Source organism: Drosophila grimshawi, unplaced genomic scaffold, assembly GCF_018153295.1.
Source record: "Drosophila grimshawi isolate 15287-2541.00 unplaced genomic scaffold, ASM1815329v1 contig_848, whole genome shotgun sequence".
Taxonomy (NCBI): Eukaryota; Metazoa; Arthropoda; class Insecta; order Diptera; family Drosophilidae; genus Drosophila; species Drosophila grimshawi.
In genome coordinates, this window is record NW_025063692.1 from 7,840,774 (window position 1) to 7,861,282 (window position 20,509).

Below are 20,509 nucleotides of genomic sequence, written 5' to 3' on the forward strand. Positions count from 1 at the left end.
TTGAATTGAAACATATGTGATATATACGTTAATAGCAATAAAGAGAATTACTATATATACAGAATCAATAACTTTTCGATCATGTTTGCAATGAAATAAGACTGATAGACTTAAGAGAACTAAACCCATTTATGTTCGATTATTTACGCGTTTATATTTGTATTTTTGCCAATATTTGTATGCAACAAGAATTCTTAAATTCGAACAATACCTTTAGAAAATAAATTATGGTTCACATGTTTTTTTTTTTAGTGTGTAATGCCCATGCAGATGTATCTTTTTGATGGTTAGATGATCTAGGGTAACATGCTTCGAGCACTACCGCACTTATTACGGTACCCATGCTAGTAGCTAGTAGTCCGTTACTTATTGCCTAAGACCCACTGATTCACCTGTCCCATACTAAGGCCGAAGACAACGTGACTGACTTTACTGGTTAATACCCGAGACGACGAGCCCATAAGACTAACGACTTAGTGCGTAGCGTACTGCTGCCCCTAAAGAATTTCATAAGAGTATCTACATATATACATATGAACATATATATATATATATATATATATATACATATAAGACAGTTGGGCAATCGTAATCAAGCGCCGATTAACGTTGATACAACCATAGAGAACAACAATAACAAAACGGTCAAGATTCTGAAGTGCTTGCAGTTTCAACTAATCGAATGTGAGCAAACAATTTACAAGGTGTTGCGGCGGTAATCGAAACAAATCAACCGGCTCATTTGTTTGTTTGTTCGTTTTGTGTGTCTTTGCTATGTGTGCTTGCAGCCTATTTCTTAGTGTCAAAGGAAGCGACAGGAGGAGCATGTCGCCAAACCGTTGGATACTTTTGCTCCTCTTCTATATATCATACTTGTTATTTGGCGCCGCCATCTACTATCATATCGAGCATGGCGAGGAGAGAGAGACCCGCGCCGAACAACTCAAGGAACGCAATGAAATCTATGGTGGGTATTCCTTAATCTAAATCTATAACACTAACTAAGATCCCTAGCGGCAACCGGCATAAGAAAAACAATCAAAATACAAATCTATCACCTTATATTAATAAACCATTCATCTTAAAATATCATAGATATGAGTTCTTTTTATGATGTATTTATTGTAGGAGCAAAATATAAAACGAAACCACAGTTTTTTATATGGGGAGCACGTTATATCACACAACTAAACTGTCTGCCACGATTTTAACGCTACTTGCGTAGACCCAACCGCCCCCAACTTGGAACTAAAGATAGCTCAGCACATCATAGTCTACAGCTGCTCTTTTTCTTTTAAATGAGCTATCACAACTTTGTGATTGAATTAGTTACGATTCTTGGACTAAGTCTTGAACTGTATGAATACAGTCAACAACCATTCAAAGTAGAGCCAGCAACTTGCAAAATTTTAATAAGAATTTGTACATTTATTTTATTAATATTAAAGCACAACAATTTTGATTGATGAAATTTAAAAACAAAAACTACAAATTGTAAATTGTCTGTTGCAGTTCATAAATTTCGTCTGATGTGATATTTATATATACTTGGTTAGCCCCGATAGTGTAGAGCATACTTAGGTCGGTATGTGAGACATCGTCAATATTTACGTTGCTTTATTTCACTTTTGCAAAACGTGCGTAAATGTCGAGAAATGTGAGCTTTATGAGTTAGCAAGTGTGAGAATCTGATTTTGTGATTAATTGCATTAAGGCGAATGTGATTTACATACCTGTACGTGTCCGTCTATTCGTCTGTCTGTCTGTTTGTGGATATCATATCGCATAAATCTTTAGCGTATTTATTTTGAGGGTTATTCCACTATAATTGCAATAAAATGAACATTTAAATAGCACATCAAATGTGCTAATTATACAGATAAATAAACTATAAGCTCAAATCAGACACCGACAAACCAAGACATAAACATACAAATATGTACTAAACGATATGTGCGCCTGTGTGCTCAACACCAACAAATCAAAAGGGAAACAAGCATCGAGATAATCTCAAAAACCGATTCCATAAGTCGTACTAGTTCGTTTTGTTGTGTAAATGACATAAAAGAAAATCGCTGTTGAATGACTTTCTGGGTTAAATTAGTTAGCAGTGTTCATGAGTAACGTGCTCAAATGGGGATATACCCTCGGCTATGAGATACTTAACCGGTCAACTAGATAGCTTAACACACAGTGCCCTTGTGTTTGGAGGTCTTACCCCAACGTCTTAATTTTGAATCCTTCTCGCTCTTATCACAAAATAGAGCCTTGTTAAGGTAGTGATATTATTGCGAAATACCAATCAATATCAATATTAATCTATTGGGCTTCAAAAGCACTTCAATTGTGCATTCATAACACCATATGACTATAGATCATTTTCCACATTCTACACTCTGTGTGTGTGTGTGTGTGTTGTGTGCGCTGACAAACATGTGATTATAACATTTGTTGGTAATCACCGAAACAGCGCTCCCTGATAACAGGCAAAAACAACAATTACTTTGATCATCTTGTCTAGCCATCTAATGACTCTCTTTCGCTACATTCCCTTCCATTCCAACAGTTGAACTTCTCTAAATCGCTTCTGCTCAGCTTTTTAATCAACACTCAACTCTCTTAACCAATCGCTGTCTTTAAAAGATGTTGGTTAATTTTTCAATTGTTCCACGTTTTCTTTTATTTATAGTTTGGTTCGGGCTGGAGCTGAGACGCCTGGTTAACATTATAATTAAATAAACGTATCAATTTGTTTTGCCCCAAAACATTTCCGGCACACTTTAGATAAACCAAATTAACGACCAGAGCGGCAAATACTCTATAGCTAACTTGATTCAAGATTTACAAGAATTTGTGCTAATGATCGACGTCTATGAACAAATTGCCGCAATCAAAATCACAATCAGGGGAGACGAACAACAACAACAACAATAACAATAACAATATCATTTCTATGTTGTCCCGTTTATCAAGTGTTGTTGTCAGAGCAAATGGAGAGATTACGATTAGATCTATGCACACATTGTATATAGTGCAGTCTGGGATCGTTTAATATGGGAATTGTCGGCAATTGCGCACCACCCCCCATTATCCACACTCACCCGCTGAGTTCCTCTGCCGGGTCTCTGACGCTTTGGGGCCCCTTTTGGGATGCTCCGGACGCTTGAGCATTTATTGAATTATGCAATTCGTTAAAAGATTAGTGCTAAATAAAAACTGTCGTTCTCATTTTTGCACTTGATTGCCCATGCTTTAAGGTTTATTGAATGATTGCACTTCTTGTTAATCTCAATGAACGATGCACGCCAAAACTTAATTATAGACACTACAAAGTCAGCAATCACATTGTGAGTGGAGCTTAATCGTCAGATAAAACGCTGAATTTGCATTGTTTATTGTATACATTGTAATGACATTAGTTACTGAAGTGCTTATCAAAAGTAATGTTAGATTTAACAAGAAGTTCACATACAATTTACATATTCACATATATATATTAAAAAATCTACAAACATAAATAATCTGATTTATTAGTTAGGAAAACAGGCCTGATTAAAATTAGCTCATGGCAATCTTTTAGGATCTACAACGATAGGCTCTATATTCTTTAGACATTTATACTGCTCCATAAAACATATCTCAAGAGCTGTACATGTATGTCTATGTATATATATCACAGCACGAGTTTTCTGGCTGGCTAGTTTTCGTTACGATACACAATGTGGAGCGAATGTTAATCAGAGACGTAACCGGATCTTGATTGCGATCAGCAGATCCGATTGGTTGCAGTTCAACGTTCAACGTTCAACAATTGTCGGTCCGCTTGATCAGATGGCTCGAGCCAGGGTCAGGTCCCCTCAATGTTTTCCGCCCTGGATGTAGCCATCGTGTCACGTCACATCACGTTGACAGTTTACGGTTTCGTTAATGGCTTGTTGTTAATCGGAAAAGCGGAAGGTTAAACGGCGTTTGTAATGCGATCGGTTTGCTTCCGGAACACGTGTAATAGAACTAATTAAATTTGATTTGACTTTACGCTTCAATGAGCTTTTATCTCTCTATTCAGGTTGATTGTTTTTTATTTTTACCGTTGCTATATCTAATTTACTGTTGTTTGGCTTGTGTTGCAGAGTATCTAATAGATGAGTTGTCGGACAAGAATGCGAGCACACAGAATGAAATTCTGGAGAAGATCTCTGATTACTGTGGCAAGCCGGTGACAGATCATACGCAGGATGAGTATGAAATACCGTATACCTGGACATTCTATCACTCCTTCTTCTTTGCCTTCACCGTCTGCTCAACGGTGGGTTATGGCAACATATCGCCAACAACTTTTGCGGGTCGCATGATAATGATTGTCTATTCAGTAATCGGCATACCGGTCAATGGTATACTCTTTGCCGGCTTGGGAGAGTATTTTGGACGTACGGTATGTATTTTTTAGAATTACACATGGGCACTTCTCAATTCTCTTAATTCTTCACAAAATTACTTTTTTTTCGAATGTATTTTAAAATTTTCTTAAAAGTGTGTGCTGGCAAACAGATTAATCTATATTTTTACATTGTAAAAATCCCCTTTTTCTCAATTATTATATGCTTCAATGAAATCATTAAGGATAAATATGCCACACAAGGTTTGTTACGTCACTTGCCTTTCTGGTTTGATTTTATTAAAGATATTAAACTATTAGTATTCCAAATCATATATCAAATTCAAGTTAAATAAATTTATAATGACTTATAAAAGTCAAAATAAAATGAACAAACTGAAATCTCGGTGAAAAAAATATACCTATTAAAAGCTATAAAAATCTGAAATTGAACTTTCATCCCGCAGTTCAGTGCGATATATCGACGATATAAAAAGCACAAAATGTCCTCGAACGATCATTATGTGCCACCGCAGTTGGGTCTGATAACCATAGTGGTTATAGCACTGATACCGGGCATCGCATTGTTTCTACTGCTGCCGTCCTGGGTGTTTACCTACTTTGAGAGCTGGGACTATTCTATTTCGTTGTACTACAGCTATGTGACGATGTCGACAATTGGTTTCGGTGACTTTGTACCCACCTTTGGTCCCAATCAGGTGATTAACATTATTAACTTTTCGTTTCTTTTAAATAATCATTTGCTTTCTTGTTATGGAGCACAGCCTCGTGAATTTGGCGGCTGGTTTGTGGTTTATCAAATCTTTATCATTGTCTGGTTTATATTCTCCTTGGGCTATCTGGTCATGATAATGACATTTATCACCCGGTAAGCTTTAATTTTCGAAATTAATTGCATGATTTTTGGGTGTGTTTTGTTTGCATGAAAGCATGTCGCCCTAATACTTTCCGCAATTAAAACTTACATATTCTTCTAATTCCATCTCATAAATACATATAAACATCTAAACACACAGAGGATTGCAGAGCAAGAGACTGGCGCATCTGGAACAGCAGCTGTCATCGAATCTGAAGGCAACCCAAAATCGCATCTGGACGGGTGTTACCAAAGATGTTGGCTATCTGCGACGTCTTCTCAACGAAGCTCTACATACTCAAAGTGAAGGTAATGGCCAACAATCATATCATATTTGGGCCTATTGCAACGTAAAGTCCATAATAATCTAGAGTGGGGAATATTATTTGTGATATTACTTTGTATATAGTATTTATAACATTTGAGTTAGGCTGCCTTTATACGTATATTTAATATGCCAAAGTTATTAATTCAATAACCATAATACATAATCTGTTTAACCAAAAAAATGGAGCATTCCCAAATAAGAGTTGAATTTACCCACCTGAAGTGGTTCTTCCAGTAATAAAACATCATGAAATAACAAAATCGTACTAAAGTTCTGAAATAACAATAGAATAATGCTTAAAATAATTAAAAAAAAAGCGAAAAATTCTTCAAACATTCTTCTTAAAGGCATAATTCTTTTTGATCACCTATTGAAAGAAGCGTTGTGAGCAGAAATTATGAATAAATAATATCCAAACTAACAGTATGCACTAATACGGATCGAATATAGTGAGAAACAGCATTTTTGTATTTATTTATGTGTACATTTAAGTTTAATACAAAAAACAAACAATAATTTTGGGATACACATATTAACTAAATGTTTCGACTAAGCGGGCAACTATTAATCTCTCTGGTCCCGATAAGTGATCAAATTTTCTTTTTGTAGTTTTTTCGAAAGGAGAATAGAAAGTGCTCGAAGATTAAGGTTAAGAAGCGGCAGAAGAAGAGCAGGCGTAAGTAAATTGATAAGCACCAGGATAATACAAAGCAATAACAACAAAAAACAACAAGAACCACAACAACAACAACAGCAAAAACAACAGTTAACAACTTAAACTAATTCAATGCATTTCATGCGTTTTCTTTACATGTACAACAACCACAACAACAACAAAAAACAATAAACACACACGCACTCGATAACGATAACGATAACGATAACTGCACACGCGATATACATCGATTGCTTCCATTTTAAAAACCAATCAGCCCGTCTACACCGATACAGAATATGGGTATACGATGCCCCGGTCCGCCTCCTGCCCAGAGCTGAGCATGTACCGTGTGGAACCAGCTCCGATACCCAGTCGAAAACGTGCCTACTCCATTTGTGCCGATCTGGCAGCCGCCCAGCAGATGGTGCACGCCAACTCCGATACGGAACTGAGCAAATTCGATCGCGAGAAAACATTCGAAACAGCGGAAGCCTATCGCCAGACAACGGATTTGCTGGCCAAGGTGGTGACAGCACTGGCGACAGTACAACCACCGCCGCCGGAGGCTGAAGATCCGACGCTCTATGGTGGCTATCATGGGTTGTCGGACTCGCAAATCCTTGCCAGCGAGTGGTCGTTCTCCTCGCTCAACGAGTACTCGACGACGCCCCGACGTCCGCGTGGACGAGCCTGCTCCGATTTCAACATACAACCACCACGACGATCAGCGCCCAATGATTGGACCTGGAGTGGTGATAACGAACAGATCCAGGAGGCATTTAATAATCGTTACAAACGTCAAATTAATGGCGCCGTCAGCGACTCGCACGTGGTCCAGTTGGAGCAGGAACGTGAACAGGAGGAGCAGTTGAAGAAGAATGGGGGTCGCGTAAAGAAATTCTCGATGCCGGATGGACTCCGGAAGCTCTTCCATCGCAAGCGACCCTCACAGGATTTGGAACGGAAGCTATCGGTTGTGTCGGTGCCGGAGGGAATTACAGCGTTGCCTCGCTCCACGCTGGACTACTATAATAATACGGTGACAGAGGGTGCCAGTCAATCATATGTGCGAAATGGACGCATTCCACCGCCAGCTTTCGACTCCAATACGAGCCTGGCTTCTGGCAATGGCATGGGCAATGGTGGCGTCTCCAATCCGGCCTTCCAGCTGGATGACTCCGAGCAGGCGACCTTCAACTCCACGACGGCCTATCAGCGCAAATCTGCGGCTGGAGCTGCCGCCGCTGGCAGGCGACGTCGGGAGTCAATTTATACGCAGAATCCGGCGCTGGCCGCCAGACGTGGCAGCATGTATCCACCAACGACAGCTGCATCTCTCCAGATGCAGATGCAGCGACGCGGCTCCGGTTCGGCGGCAATGGCAGCTGTTGCCGCCCGAAGGGGTAGCCTTTTCCCTGCGATGGGTGGACAATCATCTAACTCGATGACGCCGCGTCGCTCAAGCATATTTTCGGTGACATCCGATAAAGATATGGATGTGCTGGAACAGACCACAATTGCGGATCTCATACGTGCGCTGGAGGTGGTGCACACCCATGCCGCACTCGATGAGCACCAACAGCAGACGGCGTCATCAAACTCCTCAAAGCTGAGCAAGAAGCAGCGCAAGTTGGGCAACGCTGGCCTGGATCCGCCCCAGCTGCCACCGATTCTGTCGCTCTTTGCGGGCGATCAAACGCGTTACTTGCAGGCAACGGCTGCGAATCGCTTATACGCCCGTCGCTCCACCATTGTGGGAACGATGTCGCCAACGGGCAGGCGGGGATCGGGTCTGCAAGTGCTGGAGCCGCCGCCCAGCTACACGGAGAGAGCGGTGCCCACTGGCACTGGTACCGGCCCCAGCACTGCCAGCGGTAGCAGCACAGCCGCGCCCACCACCAGCTCAACGCCAATTATGGCCCAGTCGAAGTTCAGGCGCCGTTTCAGCGTGCGTCCAACAGCGCTGCAGATCCCACCGGGAAAGGCGCCTCCCCCTGGTGTCTGTCTCAACGAGGAGCCCGTCTCGCTGCTGTCCAGCTCACAGACAGCGCTGCAGCGTCGCCTCTCACTGCGTCCCTCGCCCCTGGCACGCGAACAGCCGCCACCCACCTCACCACTAGCAGCAAGCGGCTCGAGTTCTGGCCAAGATGAGGCGGGCAACTCTGCAGCCAGATTGCTGCCCTCATCGCTGATGCGTCCGAGCACCAGCAGCACTCATTCCCCATTGTCGCGCATTGTGCAAATCTCACAGGCGCAGCGCAAGAGCAGCATGCCCGAAGGATTTCCGGGACGGAAGCAGAGCAGCAATACCGGAAGCGGAAGTGGTGCTGGCGCTGAAAACTAATGTCTCTCAAGTGTTTTCTAGTTTGTAGCTTCGTCTATATTATTGCCACTAAATTTGTATATTTATAATAGCCTCTACCTATTAACTATAGTTATATTATTATACAAATTATAATACAGTTATCGGTCAAAAATTGGCATCGCCAAAAATTCAAAACAAATATTTTTAATTATCATACAATGATTTTTTAAAAATTTGTTTTCCTTTTTTTTTTGTATGAAAAATTATCATTATCGACCGACTACTGTAAATATTTTATATATTTACGTTTAAAGCTAAGTACGCAATGTATTCCACTTAGTAAAGTGTGGCTAGATCTTAATATTTGCCAAATTGTTTGCCATCCAACAAATTGCATTAGTCCTTCCAAATTCCGAGCTATGCTTCACCTATATATATATATATATATATATATATATATATATATATATATATATATATATATATATATATATATATATATATATATTATTGATAATGTTGCTATTTTGATTTAATAGCAACTCGAGCGAGTATGAACAAAGATTCAACAACTGTCATAAACTATTTAAATGCAGTACAATTCCGTAGAAATTACCGTTAATATACGAATATAAAATAAATGCAAAGTATTACGAGCAGTATTCAATTTGGTTTATTAGTTGGTTACAATTTGTAAGAGATTTGATCGTCCTTTAGGATGCCGTTATTAGAACCTCGTCATTTGAGTGTTGTTCCATCAGAGCTGGTTCATTAATATTCGGCAAGGGGAACTCGTGGCGTTCCACAATTGGTACATCGAAAATGTTGGATGTTTCATAGGTCATTGCCACCTCTTCTATTTCGTCATTTTGTGTTTCCCCATCTTTGGCCTCCAGTCCCGCCAAGTAACTACGGTAGGAACGATAAATGAGAACACCGCAGTAAAGGCCCAATAATGTGGCGGCCGTTAAATAATTTCGCGGCTTCGGACTCTGCAATAGTGCACTGCATTGCTGAACACAATTCAACTGTGTCAATGTTACGAAGTCGTCAGAAAAACTGGCCATACCAAATCTATTTTTTAAATTTCACAAATAATGTTTTCTTATGTTGAGCCGAAAAAATGTTTAAAGATAATAATAAGCCACAGACAAATAACAATAAAGGCGACACAAGCTTGCTTGGTTTCTGCTTTTTTTAAATTTTGAAAGCAGATCAAGGTGCCCACTGCGTGCATGGTCACTCTACTAACTATCGTCTAAAAGTTCGGAATATCGAAACATCGATAAGAAGCAACAGCTCCTCTGCTTTACTAGTGGTTTGTTGTTCTATAAATTGCTGAACAATTCAATTTTTTCCACTCATAATTTTTTGCAGCTATCAGCCATAATTTGTATACAATCTTATTAAACGTGAAACACAACGAAGCGAAGCGATGTGAGTTAACTGTAGACTTTTTGTACTTCATACACAGATTTTTTAATGTCATTTCTCGTATCTAAAAATATATAAAAAGTAGTAGAAATACAAACAACAACAGCAATGTTAAATTTGACATTGTTGTTCCTCGGGCTGTCGCTCTACGTCGCCAGCTCATTTCAATGGAACCAGGCACAGGACAACGCTGTACAGCAGAAAATGCTGCAGGATAAACATGATGTAAACATTGTGCACTATCAGCCGGAGCAGGTGCACCTATCATTTGGAGGTATGTGCAACGCCATTTTATATTCATTTATTTTTGCACTTATTTTATATGTGTATGTGGTATATCTATGCAAGTATATGGGTTGTGAATTCAATTCTGTAACTACAAACATAAAGGTCAAACTGCACAAATGCAAGTTTGTTCACCTTTTAAACCCGTAAAAAAAAAATGTAAATAAAAAAAAGTGTATCTTTAAACCGGCATTTTTGCTTTAATAACTGTAAATTATCTGCATCAGCGCTTTGTTCAATTTATTTATTTATTTTTTTGTTTGATTTGTCATTGTCCCAAAGTGCTGCGCAATAGATATCGTGTGTCAATTCCTTTCCGCCCCCCATTTGTTTTTTTCTCTCTTTTGCCCACACATAGAAATTGCAGTTACAGTTGCAGTTATTCACACTGGGCCATAAAACCGCCAACGAAACACACACAAAACAACAATAACAACAACCAGTTATAAAATAATCATTGTACAAAGTCAGCCTCAAATTAGAGCAAAGGCTGATTTGCTGATAAATGTGGCGTACTATATATATGCGTCATATACATATATATATATATATATATATATATATATAAAACATATGCTAATAAGGCCACACAAACTAGAGTCTAATTAGAGCTTGTGTGTGTGTGTGTATGTGGATGTGCTAGAAGAGCGTGATAAGCAAACAAGGAGCAAAAAACAACAAATCGAAAAACATGCCATTAAATTTGACAAAAACTATTTGCATTCTTCTTTACATGCGATTTGCATTTGAAATTTGTACACTGATTATTTTTTTGTGTTTGGCTTTTAAACTCAAGAATTGTTTTTCTCTTTTGTATTTGTTTGTTTCTCTTCCTTTGCTGCCTGTTAATTTAGAACGCACCGCCAGCGAAATTGTTGTCACTTGGTCAACGCGCGGCTTGCCACCAACATCTGCCGACAGCGTTGTCGAATATGGACTGAGCGAAGATCTGACGCAGCGCGCCACAGGACAGCAGGCCATCAAGTTTGTCGATGGCGGTCGCAAGCAGATGACCCAATATATCCACAGGGTACGCAATACACAGACATTCGACACACACGCAAACGCACACACACACTCGCAAAAAAACACACACTAACAGCTATATATATATGAACAAAGATAACAGCTTCAAGGCACTCTACTTTTGGAATTTAGGTTACGCTTAGGGAGCTGAAAGCGAATAGTAGCTATATTTATCACTGCGGCAGTGAACTTGGCTGGTCAGCGAAATATGAATTCCGTACGGTGCCCAGCCCCGATGCCAACTGGTCACCGACTCTTGCCATCTATGGCGATATGGGTAATGAGAATGCTCAATCTTTGGCCCGACTGCAGCAGGAGACACAACTGGGCATGTACGATGCGATCATCCATGTGGGAGACTTTGCATACGATATGAATTCGAAGAATGCTCAAGTCGGGGATGAGTTTATGCGTCAAATTGAAACGGTCGCCGCTTATGTCCCCTATATGGTTGTGCCGGGCAATCACGAGGAGAAGTTGTAAGTTGTTTGTTGGCCACAGATTAGAAAAACAAAAAAAAAAACAGAAGATTTAATCAAGCTGCCTTGCAGCAACTTCTCAAATTATCGGGCCCGCTTCAGCATGCCGGGTGGCACAGAGAATCTGTTCTACAGCTTCGATTTGGGGCCGGTGCACTTCATTGGCATCTCCACGGAGGTCTACTACTTCCTCAACTATGGCATAAAGACGCTCATCTTTCAGTTCGAGTGGCTTCGGCGGGATCTGGAGGCGGCCAATCTGCCAGAGAATCGTGCGCAACGACCTTGGATTGTCCTCTATGGCCATCGGCCGATGTACTGCAGCAATGAGAACGACAACGATTGCACCCACTCGGAGACGCTGACGCGCGTCGGTTGGCCATTTTTGCACTTGTTTGGCCTGGAGCCGCTGCTCTATAAGTATGGAGTGGATGTGGCAATATGGGCGCATGAGCACTCCTACGAGCGCCTCTGGCCCATTTACGACTACAAGGTGCGCAACGGAACATTCGCCTCACCCTATGAGAATCCCCGGGCACCGGTGCATATAATCACTGGCTCCGCCGGTTGCAAGGAGGGTCGGGAGCCGTTCAAGGGCAAAATACCCGAGTGGAGCGCATTCCACAGCCAGGACTATGGCTATACGCGCTTGAAGGCCCACAATCGAACGCATTTGTACTTTGAGCAAGTGTCCGATGATAAGCAGGGCGCCATTATCGATCAATTCTGGCTTATTAAATCACAGCATGGCGCCTACAGTGATCCTTCATAGTAGCGTAGCTGGACAAAACCGAACAACAACAACAAATAGGCACAAACACACACACACAGACAGAAACACAAAGAAATATCCACAGTGATGCAACTAGCAGTATTACAAGCGCACATTCTATTAGCTCGTAAAGTATATAATTCCACACAGCAACTGTAACTGCAACTGTAACTGCAACTGTGACTGCAACTGCAACTGTAACTGCAACCCCAGTATATCTGATAACTGTAAACACTCCTTAAATTAGCAAATTTTATTATATGTAAGTGTTATCTGTTAACGAGCACAACACACACCCATTGGTGTGCCCCTGTGCCGACATCTCCAGCATGTATGCATATACATGCATTTTATAAGCAGTCTGCAACTGCAAAATCTTGCATTTTGTAACGCTTACAATTTTCCATATCAAATGGGATTGATTTTCACTTAAGACGCTGCTAACTTATCAAACATAAGAAACGATTAACTGAATTGAGGTGTGTAAAATTGATTGTTATTTTTATTTTTATTTTTTTTTTTTGCTAAGTTTAGAAATATAGCAAAGCATAGCATTTAATAATGATTGATATAGTTTTATTTATGGTTGGGTGTCAGTTGTAAATGGAATGAAATGAAATTAATTATTAATTGTAAATCAGCGTTATTCTTGATATATTCTCATTCAGTGCTTTTGTTGCCAACGTTCAGATCGAGATTGGCGTGGAACATGTCCCGATTGCTGAGCAGCGGCACTTTGGTCACCCGAAGAAATTTCTTTCGTGAATACTTGTTGCGTATCGTCAGGGTTGGGGCCAGTGTCTTGCGATGCAGTCCCGCATTCAGCAAGGGAATAATCCCGGCAAAATCCACCAACTGATAGGTCGTATAGTAGATCAGCGTTGGGCTCCAGATCTTTTGATTCAACTTTGCGATGCCGTCATGCATGCGCAACGCCATATATAGAGCAGCCGATGCCATCTTTGAGTCACTAAATCCGATCGTTACATATTCCGTCAACGATAGCTCCAATATATAACGAGCCAATTTCACAATGGGCAACGGCACCTTGGCACACCGGGCAAAGCGGCTGAGGAAGCGGAACGAGACTGGTATGCCAAGATTAAAATTGATGGTGCTTAACGTTTCCAACTCCATTTTAAGCAGATCATTTTTAGTGTACGCTCCATCGCAAACGATCATGAAATCCTTAACTGAGGGCGGATCAAGGTCACCATATTTGCTGGCAATAAGGATGGCAGCGTCGCCCAACAACACCAGGTTCTCCTCCTTGATCTCTTTGCGGCACAAATAGAGATCGACGATTTTCACAGCCAAATAGAGCGTCTCATGGTTGAGTTTAAATAACTCGTGGATGTCGACCATTGCGTCGACGAGCAGTGCTCGACGGTAGACGGTCAAATGTGCTTGCTTCGGCATATAATCGCCTATACGGAACTCTGACTCACGATGCTTGAGATAGTTGAATATATCCTGGGCATAGTGGGAGACCTGAAGCGGATCATCCCAATTCTTGAGATCAAAGTCCTCCACATCCGAGGGCACAGGCGGCACTGGCGGCAATTGCTGTACTGCCGTTGGCTGTTCAGTCTTTTGTTGCAAGTTGTCCGAGAGAACCATCGATTCGCCGGAGGCGTTGTCCTCCTCAGTTTTGTTAACGACATCCGCTGCTGCTGGCAGTTTTGGTGGCGACGATGCCGGCACCTTGAACAACGGCTGCGGCACTGCATCCGGCATCGATATGGGCACGGCCATTGGTTGCTCGGCGGCCACTGGTGACTTAAGCGTCTCTGGACGCGTCAGTGCCTTCTCGACCTTGTCGAGCATCGAGGGGGCTGCTGAGGCTGCGCCAACGACGGCCACGGTCACATTGTCATTGTCCTTAGCATCCCAGGCCGCTTGTACTTGCTGCTGTTCATGCTGATCCAATTCCATAAAATTCATTATATTCGACAGCGGCTTGCGCTTTTTCTTATCATTTTTCATGAGGCTGTTGTCCACTTTGCGCTTGCGGCTGATCTGCATATTCTCCTTGTTTGATTCGATGTTGTCGTCGCCATCACGACCTGGTAAAACTGAATTGTTGACCGCTGTTTCATTGCCAGCAGCCTCTGCTTGAGCTGTGCCCTTCTTAATTGCCTCCATTGTTGTCCTGTTGTTCTTCTTGTTGTAGTTGCTGCCGCTTTGATAATTTACTCCTTTTCGTCAAACCTTTTTCTAATCGTGAGTCGACTAATTTTCTCAAGTCAGTATCTGTCAACCAACTCACTGACAAGTGACTTAACTTTGACGTGTGGCGCTAGGGCTGCTCTGTTCACAAAGGCGATTGGAAATATTGTTCCTATCTGGAACATATTTGAATAGAAGTAATCTGAAGCTGGTGAACCGGTTCACTATATTGTATATTTATCTGGTAAAGATTAGATTTATTTAAAAAAAATGTCGATAAAATTCGTTAAGATTTAAAAAATTCAAATTCCAGTCCAATAGCCCAGTTATTCTTCGATTCTTCTTTTATGCATTTCATTTATTTTAAGGTGAATTGTGTTTAGTTGCTAGTAATTAATTACCGCAAATTATTAAATATTTGTACAAAATTTGACAATGTAAATATTTAGTTATAAATGTGCTCAAACAGAATACAGAAAGTGAATAATGCCAACACGTGCGCCGTGTACTTCTCCCAGAAACTGTGCTGGACATTGTCGTCACCTGGAATACGCGCAACAATACAAATGATTCGATATGCGAATATGGCATCGATGCCATCGATGAGCACATTGCTAAATCGCCCCAAGGACCCAACAAATTTGTTGATGGCGGCGCCCAGAAGGCCACACAATACATCCATCGCGTAAGTAGACCAGTTGCGATGTCAAATATAGCATTTTTGTATACTTATAATCGAGGCACTGTGGATCCGCAGGTGACGCTGGCACAGCTGCAAGCAAATACAACATATCGTTATCATTGTGGCAGCCAATTGGGCTGGTCGGCCATCTACTGGTTCCGCACAACATTCAACCATAGCAACTGGTCACCATCGCTGGCCATTTACGGCGATATGGGCGTGGTGAATGCCGCCTCTCTCCCAGCACTGCAACGGGAGACACAGTTGGGTAAATACGATGCCATTCTCCATGTGGGTGACTTTGCCTACGATATGTGCCATGAGAATGGCGAAGTTGGAAATGAGTTTATGCGTCAAGTGGAAACGATTGCCGCCTATGTCCCCTATATGGTCTGCGTGGGCAATCACGAGGAGAAGTAGTAAGTGTGTCATAACTGGCGAATAGAGATGGGAATGGGAAGCGGGAAGAGAAAAGGAGATGAAGAAGAAGAAGAAGAACTACTGTTTCGATCCCATCTCTAGTTGCTATATAGTTGCACATAGTGCATTGTTTAATCTTGGTTTCCAATCCAATCGCAGCAATTTCTCGCACTACACAAATCGCTTCAGCATGCCGGGCGGGAATGATAATCTCTTCTATAGCTTTGATCTGGGGCCGGTACACTTTATCGGCTTCAGCACGGAGGTCTACTATTTTACGCAGTTCGGCCTTAAGCCAATTGTCATGCAATACGACTGGCTGGAGCGCGATCTGATAGAGGCCAGCAAACTAGAGAATCGGGCAAAGCGACCCTGGATTATTACCTTTGGACATCGGCCAATGTATTGCAGCAATAACAATGGCGACGATTGTGCCAAACATGAAACTGTCGTCCGCAAGGGATTGCCTGGACTCAATTTCTTTGGCCTGGAGCCGCTCTTCTACAAATATGGCGTGGATGTGGAGCTCTGGGCCCACGAGCATTGCTACGAGCGCATGTGGCCCATGTACAATTATACCGTTTACAATGGTTCTCTTGCGGAACCGTATGTGAATCCGGGCGCACCTGTTCACATCATCTCGGGTGCGGCTGGCAATCAGGAGGGTCGCGAGCCATTCTTCAAGAAAATGCCCCCGTGGAGCGCATTTCACAGCCAGGACTATGGCTATCTGCGACTCAAGGCGCACAATGCGACCCATTTGTACTTCGAGCAGGTGTCGGATGATAAAGGAGGCAAAGTCATCGACAACTTCTGGGTGATCAAGCACACCCATGGACCCTATAAGGACTCCCACAAAGCATTCCACGAATTGTGATACATGAAATGCAACCAAGCATATATACATATATATTTATACATATATACACTCACTTATTATATACACAAGTATTATATACACACATGTTATTTACTCGCATATATTTTATACCGTTGGCTGTTCAGTCTTTTGTTGCAAGTTGTCCGATCCATCGATTCGCCGGAGCAGTTGTCCTCCTCAGTCTTGTTGACGACGTCGGCTTTTCCTAGCAGCTTTTGGTGGCGGCGGTGCCGGCACCTTGAACAACGGCTGCGGCACTGCATCCAGCATCGATATGGGCACGGCCATTGGTTGCTCGGCGGCCACTGGTGACTTAAGCGTCTCTGGACGCGTCAGTGCCGTCTCGACCTTGTCGAGCATCGAGGGGGCTGCTGGGGCTGCGCCAACGACGGCCACGGTCACATTGTCATTGTCCTTAGCGTCGCAGGCCGCTTGTACTTGCTGCTGTTCATGCTGATCCTCTTCCATAGAATTCATTATATTCGGAAGCGGCTTGCGCTTTTTCTTATCATTTTTCATGAGGCTGTTGTCCACTTTGCGCTTGCGGCTGATCTGCATATTCTCCTTGTTTGATTCGATGTTGTCGTCGCCATCACGACCTGGTAAAACTGAATTGTTGACCGCTGTTTCATTGCCAGCAGCCTCTGCTTGAGCTGTGTCCTTCTTAATTGCCTCCATTGTTGTCCTGTTGTTCTTCTTGTTGTAGTTGCTGCCGCTTTGATAATTTACTCCTTTTCGTCAAACCTTTTTCTAATCGTGAGTCGACTAATTTTCTCAAGTCAGTATCTGTCAACCAACTCACTGACAAGTGACTTAACTTTGACGTGTGGCGCTAGGGCTGCTCTGTTCACAAAGGCGATTGGAAATATTGTTCCTATCTGGAACATATTTGAATCGAAGTAATCTGAAGCTGGTGAACCGGTTCACTATATTGTATATTTACCTGGTAAACAGGTAGATTTATTTAAAAAAAAATGTCGATAAAATTCGTTAAGATTCAAAAAATTCAAATTCCAGTCCAATAGCCCAGTTATTCTTCGATTCTTCTTTTATGCATTTCATTTATTTTAAGGTGAATTGTGTTTAAATGCTAGTAATTAATTACCGAAAATTATTAAATATTTGTACAAAATTTGACAATGGAAATATTTAGTTATAAATGTGCTCAGACAAACAGAATACAGAAGGTGAATAATGCCAACACGTATTATGTACACAAGTATTATATACACACATGTTATTTACTCGCATATATTTTATACGATACCTATATATATATATATATATATTGTTATTCATTTTTATTGCATCCTATCAAAAAACAACTACAACAACCACAACAGACAGCCTGCAGGACATTGTGGTGACTTGGTCAACACGCAGCTCCACAAATCAATCGGTGGTCAACTTCGCCGAGCACTATATCCACGACAAGCTGATCATCGTTAGTGGCATATGGCAGCGTTTCCAGGATGGCGGCAAACAGGCTCGCACTCAATATATTCACAAGGTGACGCTGACCTCTTTGAAGCCGGACACCCGCTACGAGTACAGCTGTGGCAGCAATCTTGGCTGGTCAGCCGTCTATAACTTCAAGACGCCACCGGCAGGCGATAAGTGGTCGCCTTCCTTAGCCATTTACGGAGATATGGGCAATGAGAATGCCCAATCCTTGGCCCGTTTGCAACAGGACACGCAGCACGGCATGTACGATGCGATAATCCATGTGGGCGACTTTGCATATGATATGGACACCAACGATGCCCGAGTCGGCGATGAGTTTATGCGTCAAATTGAAACGGTCGCCGCCTATGTCCCCTATATGGTCTGTCCAGGCAATCATGAGGAGAAGTAGTAAGTGATTCAGTTTGATTTTGCAATACATCAATTCTTAGCCTGTGCTGTCTTCCTTTTATTGAACAACGCAGCAACTTCTCCAATTATCGCACACGCTTCAATATGCCTGGGGAGGGGGACAGTTTGTGGTATAGCTTCAATATGGGTCCGGTGCACTTTGTGTCCTTCTCGACGGAGGTCTACTACTTTCTAGACTATGGCATGAAGTTACTGACCAAGCAGTTCGAGTGGCTGGAACAGGATCTAGCTGAAGCGAATCTGCCAGAGAATCGGGCAAAGCGTCCATGGATTATCACATATGGACATCGGCCGATGTACTGCAGCGATGACAAGGAATACGACTGCGATGGGAATCTGGAGACGTACATACGCCAGGGATTGCCACTGTTAAAATGGTTTGGATTGGAGGATTTGTTCTACAAGCATGGCGTCGATGTAGAGTTCTTTGCTCACGAGCATTTCTATACGCGCCTGTGGCCCATTTATGATTTTAAGGTCTATAATGGCAGCACCGATGCACCATACACAAATCCCAAAGCACCCATTCAGATCATAACAGGCTCGGCCGGCTGCAATGAGAATCGCGAGCCCTTCTCAACCAATCTGCCCGATTGGAATGCGTTCCATAGCAATGTAAGTAAATTGAATTGCATCTGGAAAGATTTAGTAATTGAATTTTCAATCTGTTAAATTACTGCGACTCAATGTCTGCTTTATGGATTACTTCCAGGACTATGGCTACACCCGGCTTAAGGCCCACAATGCGACGCATCTGTATTTCGAGCAGGTCTCCGATGACAAAGATGGCCAAATAGTCGACTCCTTCTGGGTAATCAAAGATAAACACGGTGCCTATTCCTAAAAATCTCTTGCCTCAAAGTTGTTTGTGAATTTGTTGTTGTTTAAGTATATGCAGTAAAGTCTAAATAAAACGCATTACAAATAAAAACTGTGCTACATGCAACATATTCATATTAGGAAGCGGGAAGAGGAAAGGAGTAGAAGAAGAACTACTGTTTCGATCCCATCTCTAGTTGCTATATAGTTGCACATAGTGCATTGTTTAATCTTGGTTTCCAATCCAATCGCAGCAATTTCTCGCACTACACAAATCGATTCAGCATGCCGGGCGGGAATGATAATCTCTTCTATAGCTTTGATCTGGGGCCAGTACACTTTATCGGCTTCAGCACGGAGGTCTACTATTTTACGCAGTTCGGCCTTAAGCCAATTGTCATGCAATACGACTGGCTGGAGCGCGATCTGATAGAGGCCAGCAAACCAGAGAATCGGGCAAAGCGACCCTGGATTATTACCTTTGGACATCGGCCAATGTATTGCAGCAATAACAATGGCGACGATTGTGCCAAACATGAAACTGTCGTCCGCAAGGGATTACCTGGACTCAATTTCTTTGGCCTGGAGCCGCTCTTCTACAAATATGGCGTGGATGTGGAGCTCTGGGCCCACGAGCATTGCTACGAGCGCATGTGGCCCATGTACAATTATACCGTTTACAATGGTTCTCTTGCGGAACCGTATGTGAATCCGGGCGCACCTGTTCACATCATCTCGGGTGCGGCTGGCAATCAGGAGGGTCGCGAGCCATTCTTCAAGAAAATGCCCCCGTGGAGCGCATTTCACAGCCAGGACTATGGCTATCTGCGACTCAAGGCGCACAATGCGACCCATTTGTACTTCGAGCAGGTGTCGGATGATAAAGGAGGCAAAGTCATCGACAACTTCTGGGTGATCAAGCACACCCATGGACCCTATAAGGACTCCCACAAAGCATTCCACGAATTGTGATACATGAAATGCAACCAATCATATATACATATATATTTATACATATATACACTCACTTATTATATACACAAGTATTATATACACACATGTTATTTACTCGCATATATTTTATACCGTTGGCTGTTCAGTGTTTTGTTGCAGTTGTCCGAGAGA

At 42.2% G+C, this 20,509-nt stretch overlaps 4 protein-coding genes across 10 annotated transcripts; 2 read left to right on the forward strand and 2 right to left on the reverse strand.

Moving 5' to 3' along the window:
* Positions 1-579: 579 nt before the first annotated feature.
* LOC6565619 (open rectifier potassium channel protein 1) lies at positions 580-8,745 on the forward strand. The gene is given in 7 exon segments (XM_032738669.2): positions 580-967; positions 4,131-4,432; positions 4,843-5,094; positions 5,161-5,264; positions 5,413-5,539; positions 5,541-5,561; positions 6,513-8,745. Coding segments are annotated over 7 exon segments (3,069 nt in total). The 5' UTR covers positions 580-774; the 3' UTR covers positions 8,583-8,745.
* Positions 8,746-9,837: 1,092 nt separating this feature from the next.
* LOC6565621 (acid phosphatase type 7) lies at positions 9,838-20,368 on the forward strand. 7 transcript variants are annotated; one of them, XM_001992234.3, is made up of 5 exons: positions 9,838-9,980; positions 10,063-10,251; positions 11,117-11,292; positions 11,421-11,767; positions 11,840-13,104. In XM_001992234.3, exons 2-5 carry the CDS (start codon positions 10,086-10,088, stop codon positions 12,537-12,539), a joined length of 1,389 nt encoding a protein of 462 aa, XP_001992270.2. In that variant the 5' UTR covers positions 9,838-9,980; positions 10,063-10,085; the 3' UTR covers positions 12,540-13,104. The 7 variants fall into 7 exon arrangements, with proteins under 7 accessions (XP_001992270.2, XP_032594753.1, XP_032594754.1 ...); XM_032738862.1 differs by lacking the exons at positions 11,117-11,292; positions 11,421-11,767; positions 11,840-13,104 and adding exons at positions 18,034-18,544; positions 18,619-19,180; positions 19,278-19,496 and having other exon boundaries at positions 9,841-9,980; positions 10,060-10,251; XM_032738863.1 differs by lacking the exons at positions 11,117-11,292; positions 11,421-11,767; positions 11,840-13,104 and adding exons at positions 18,034-18,544; positions 18,619-19,180; positions 19,278-19,496 and having other exon boundaries at positions 9,841-9,980.
* Positions 13,034-14,879, reverse strand: LOC6565622 (G2/mitotic-specific cyclin-B3). Its single transcript, XM_001992235.3, has one exon. It carries the CDS (start codon positions 14,682-14,684, stop codon positions 13,200-13,202), a length of 1,485 nt encoding a protein of 494 aa, XP_001992271.1. The 5' UTR covers positions 14,685-14,879; the 3' UTR covers positions 13,034-13,199.
* LOC6565624 (G2/mitotic-specific cyclin-B3) lies at positions 16,868-17,368 on the reverse strand. Its single transcript, XM_043216189.1, has one exon. The coding sequence runs from the start codon at positions 17,366-17,368 to the stop codon at positions 16,868-16,870; it is 501 nt and encodes a 166-aa protein (XP_043072124.1).
* Positions 20,369-20,509: the final 141 nt, after the last annotated feature.

Excerpts from the sequence above, each read along its gene's own strand:
- LOC6565621 (XM_032738857.2), top strand. The coding sequence starts at position 10,086 with ATGTTAAATTTGACATTGTTGTTCCTCGGGCTGTCGCTCTACGTCGCC. Across the intron at positions 10,252-15,226 it reads GGTGCACCTATCATTTGGAG|AAACTGTGCTGGACATTGTC; the intron begins GTATGTGCAACG and ends TACTTCTCCCAG. Across the intron at positions 15,394-15,465 it reads CCACACAATACATCCATCGC|GTGACGCTGGCACAGCTGCA; the intron begins GTAAGTAGACCA and ends GTGGATCCGCAG.
- LOC6565624 (XM_043216189.1), bottom strand. The coding sequence starts at position 17,368 with ATGGAGGCAATTAAGAAGGACACAGCTCAAGCAGAGGCTGCTGGCAAT.
- LOC6565622 (XM_001992235.3), bottom strand. The coding sequence starts at position 14,684 with ATGGAGGCAATTAAGAAGGGCACAGCTCAAGCAGAGGCTGCTGGCAAT.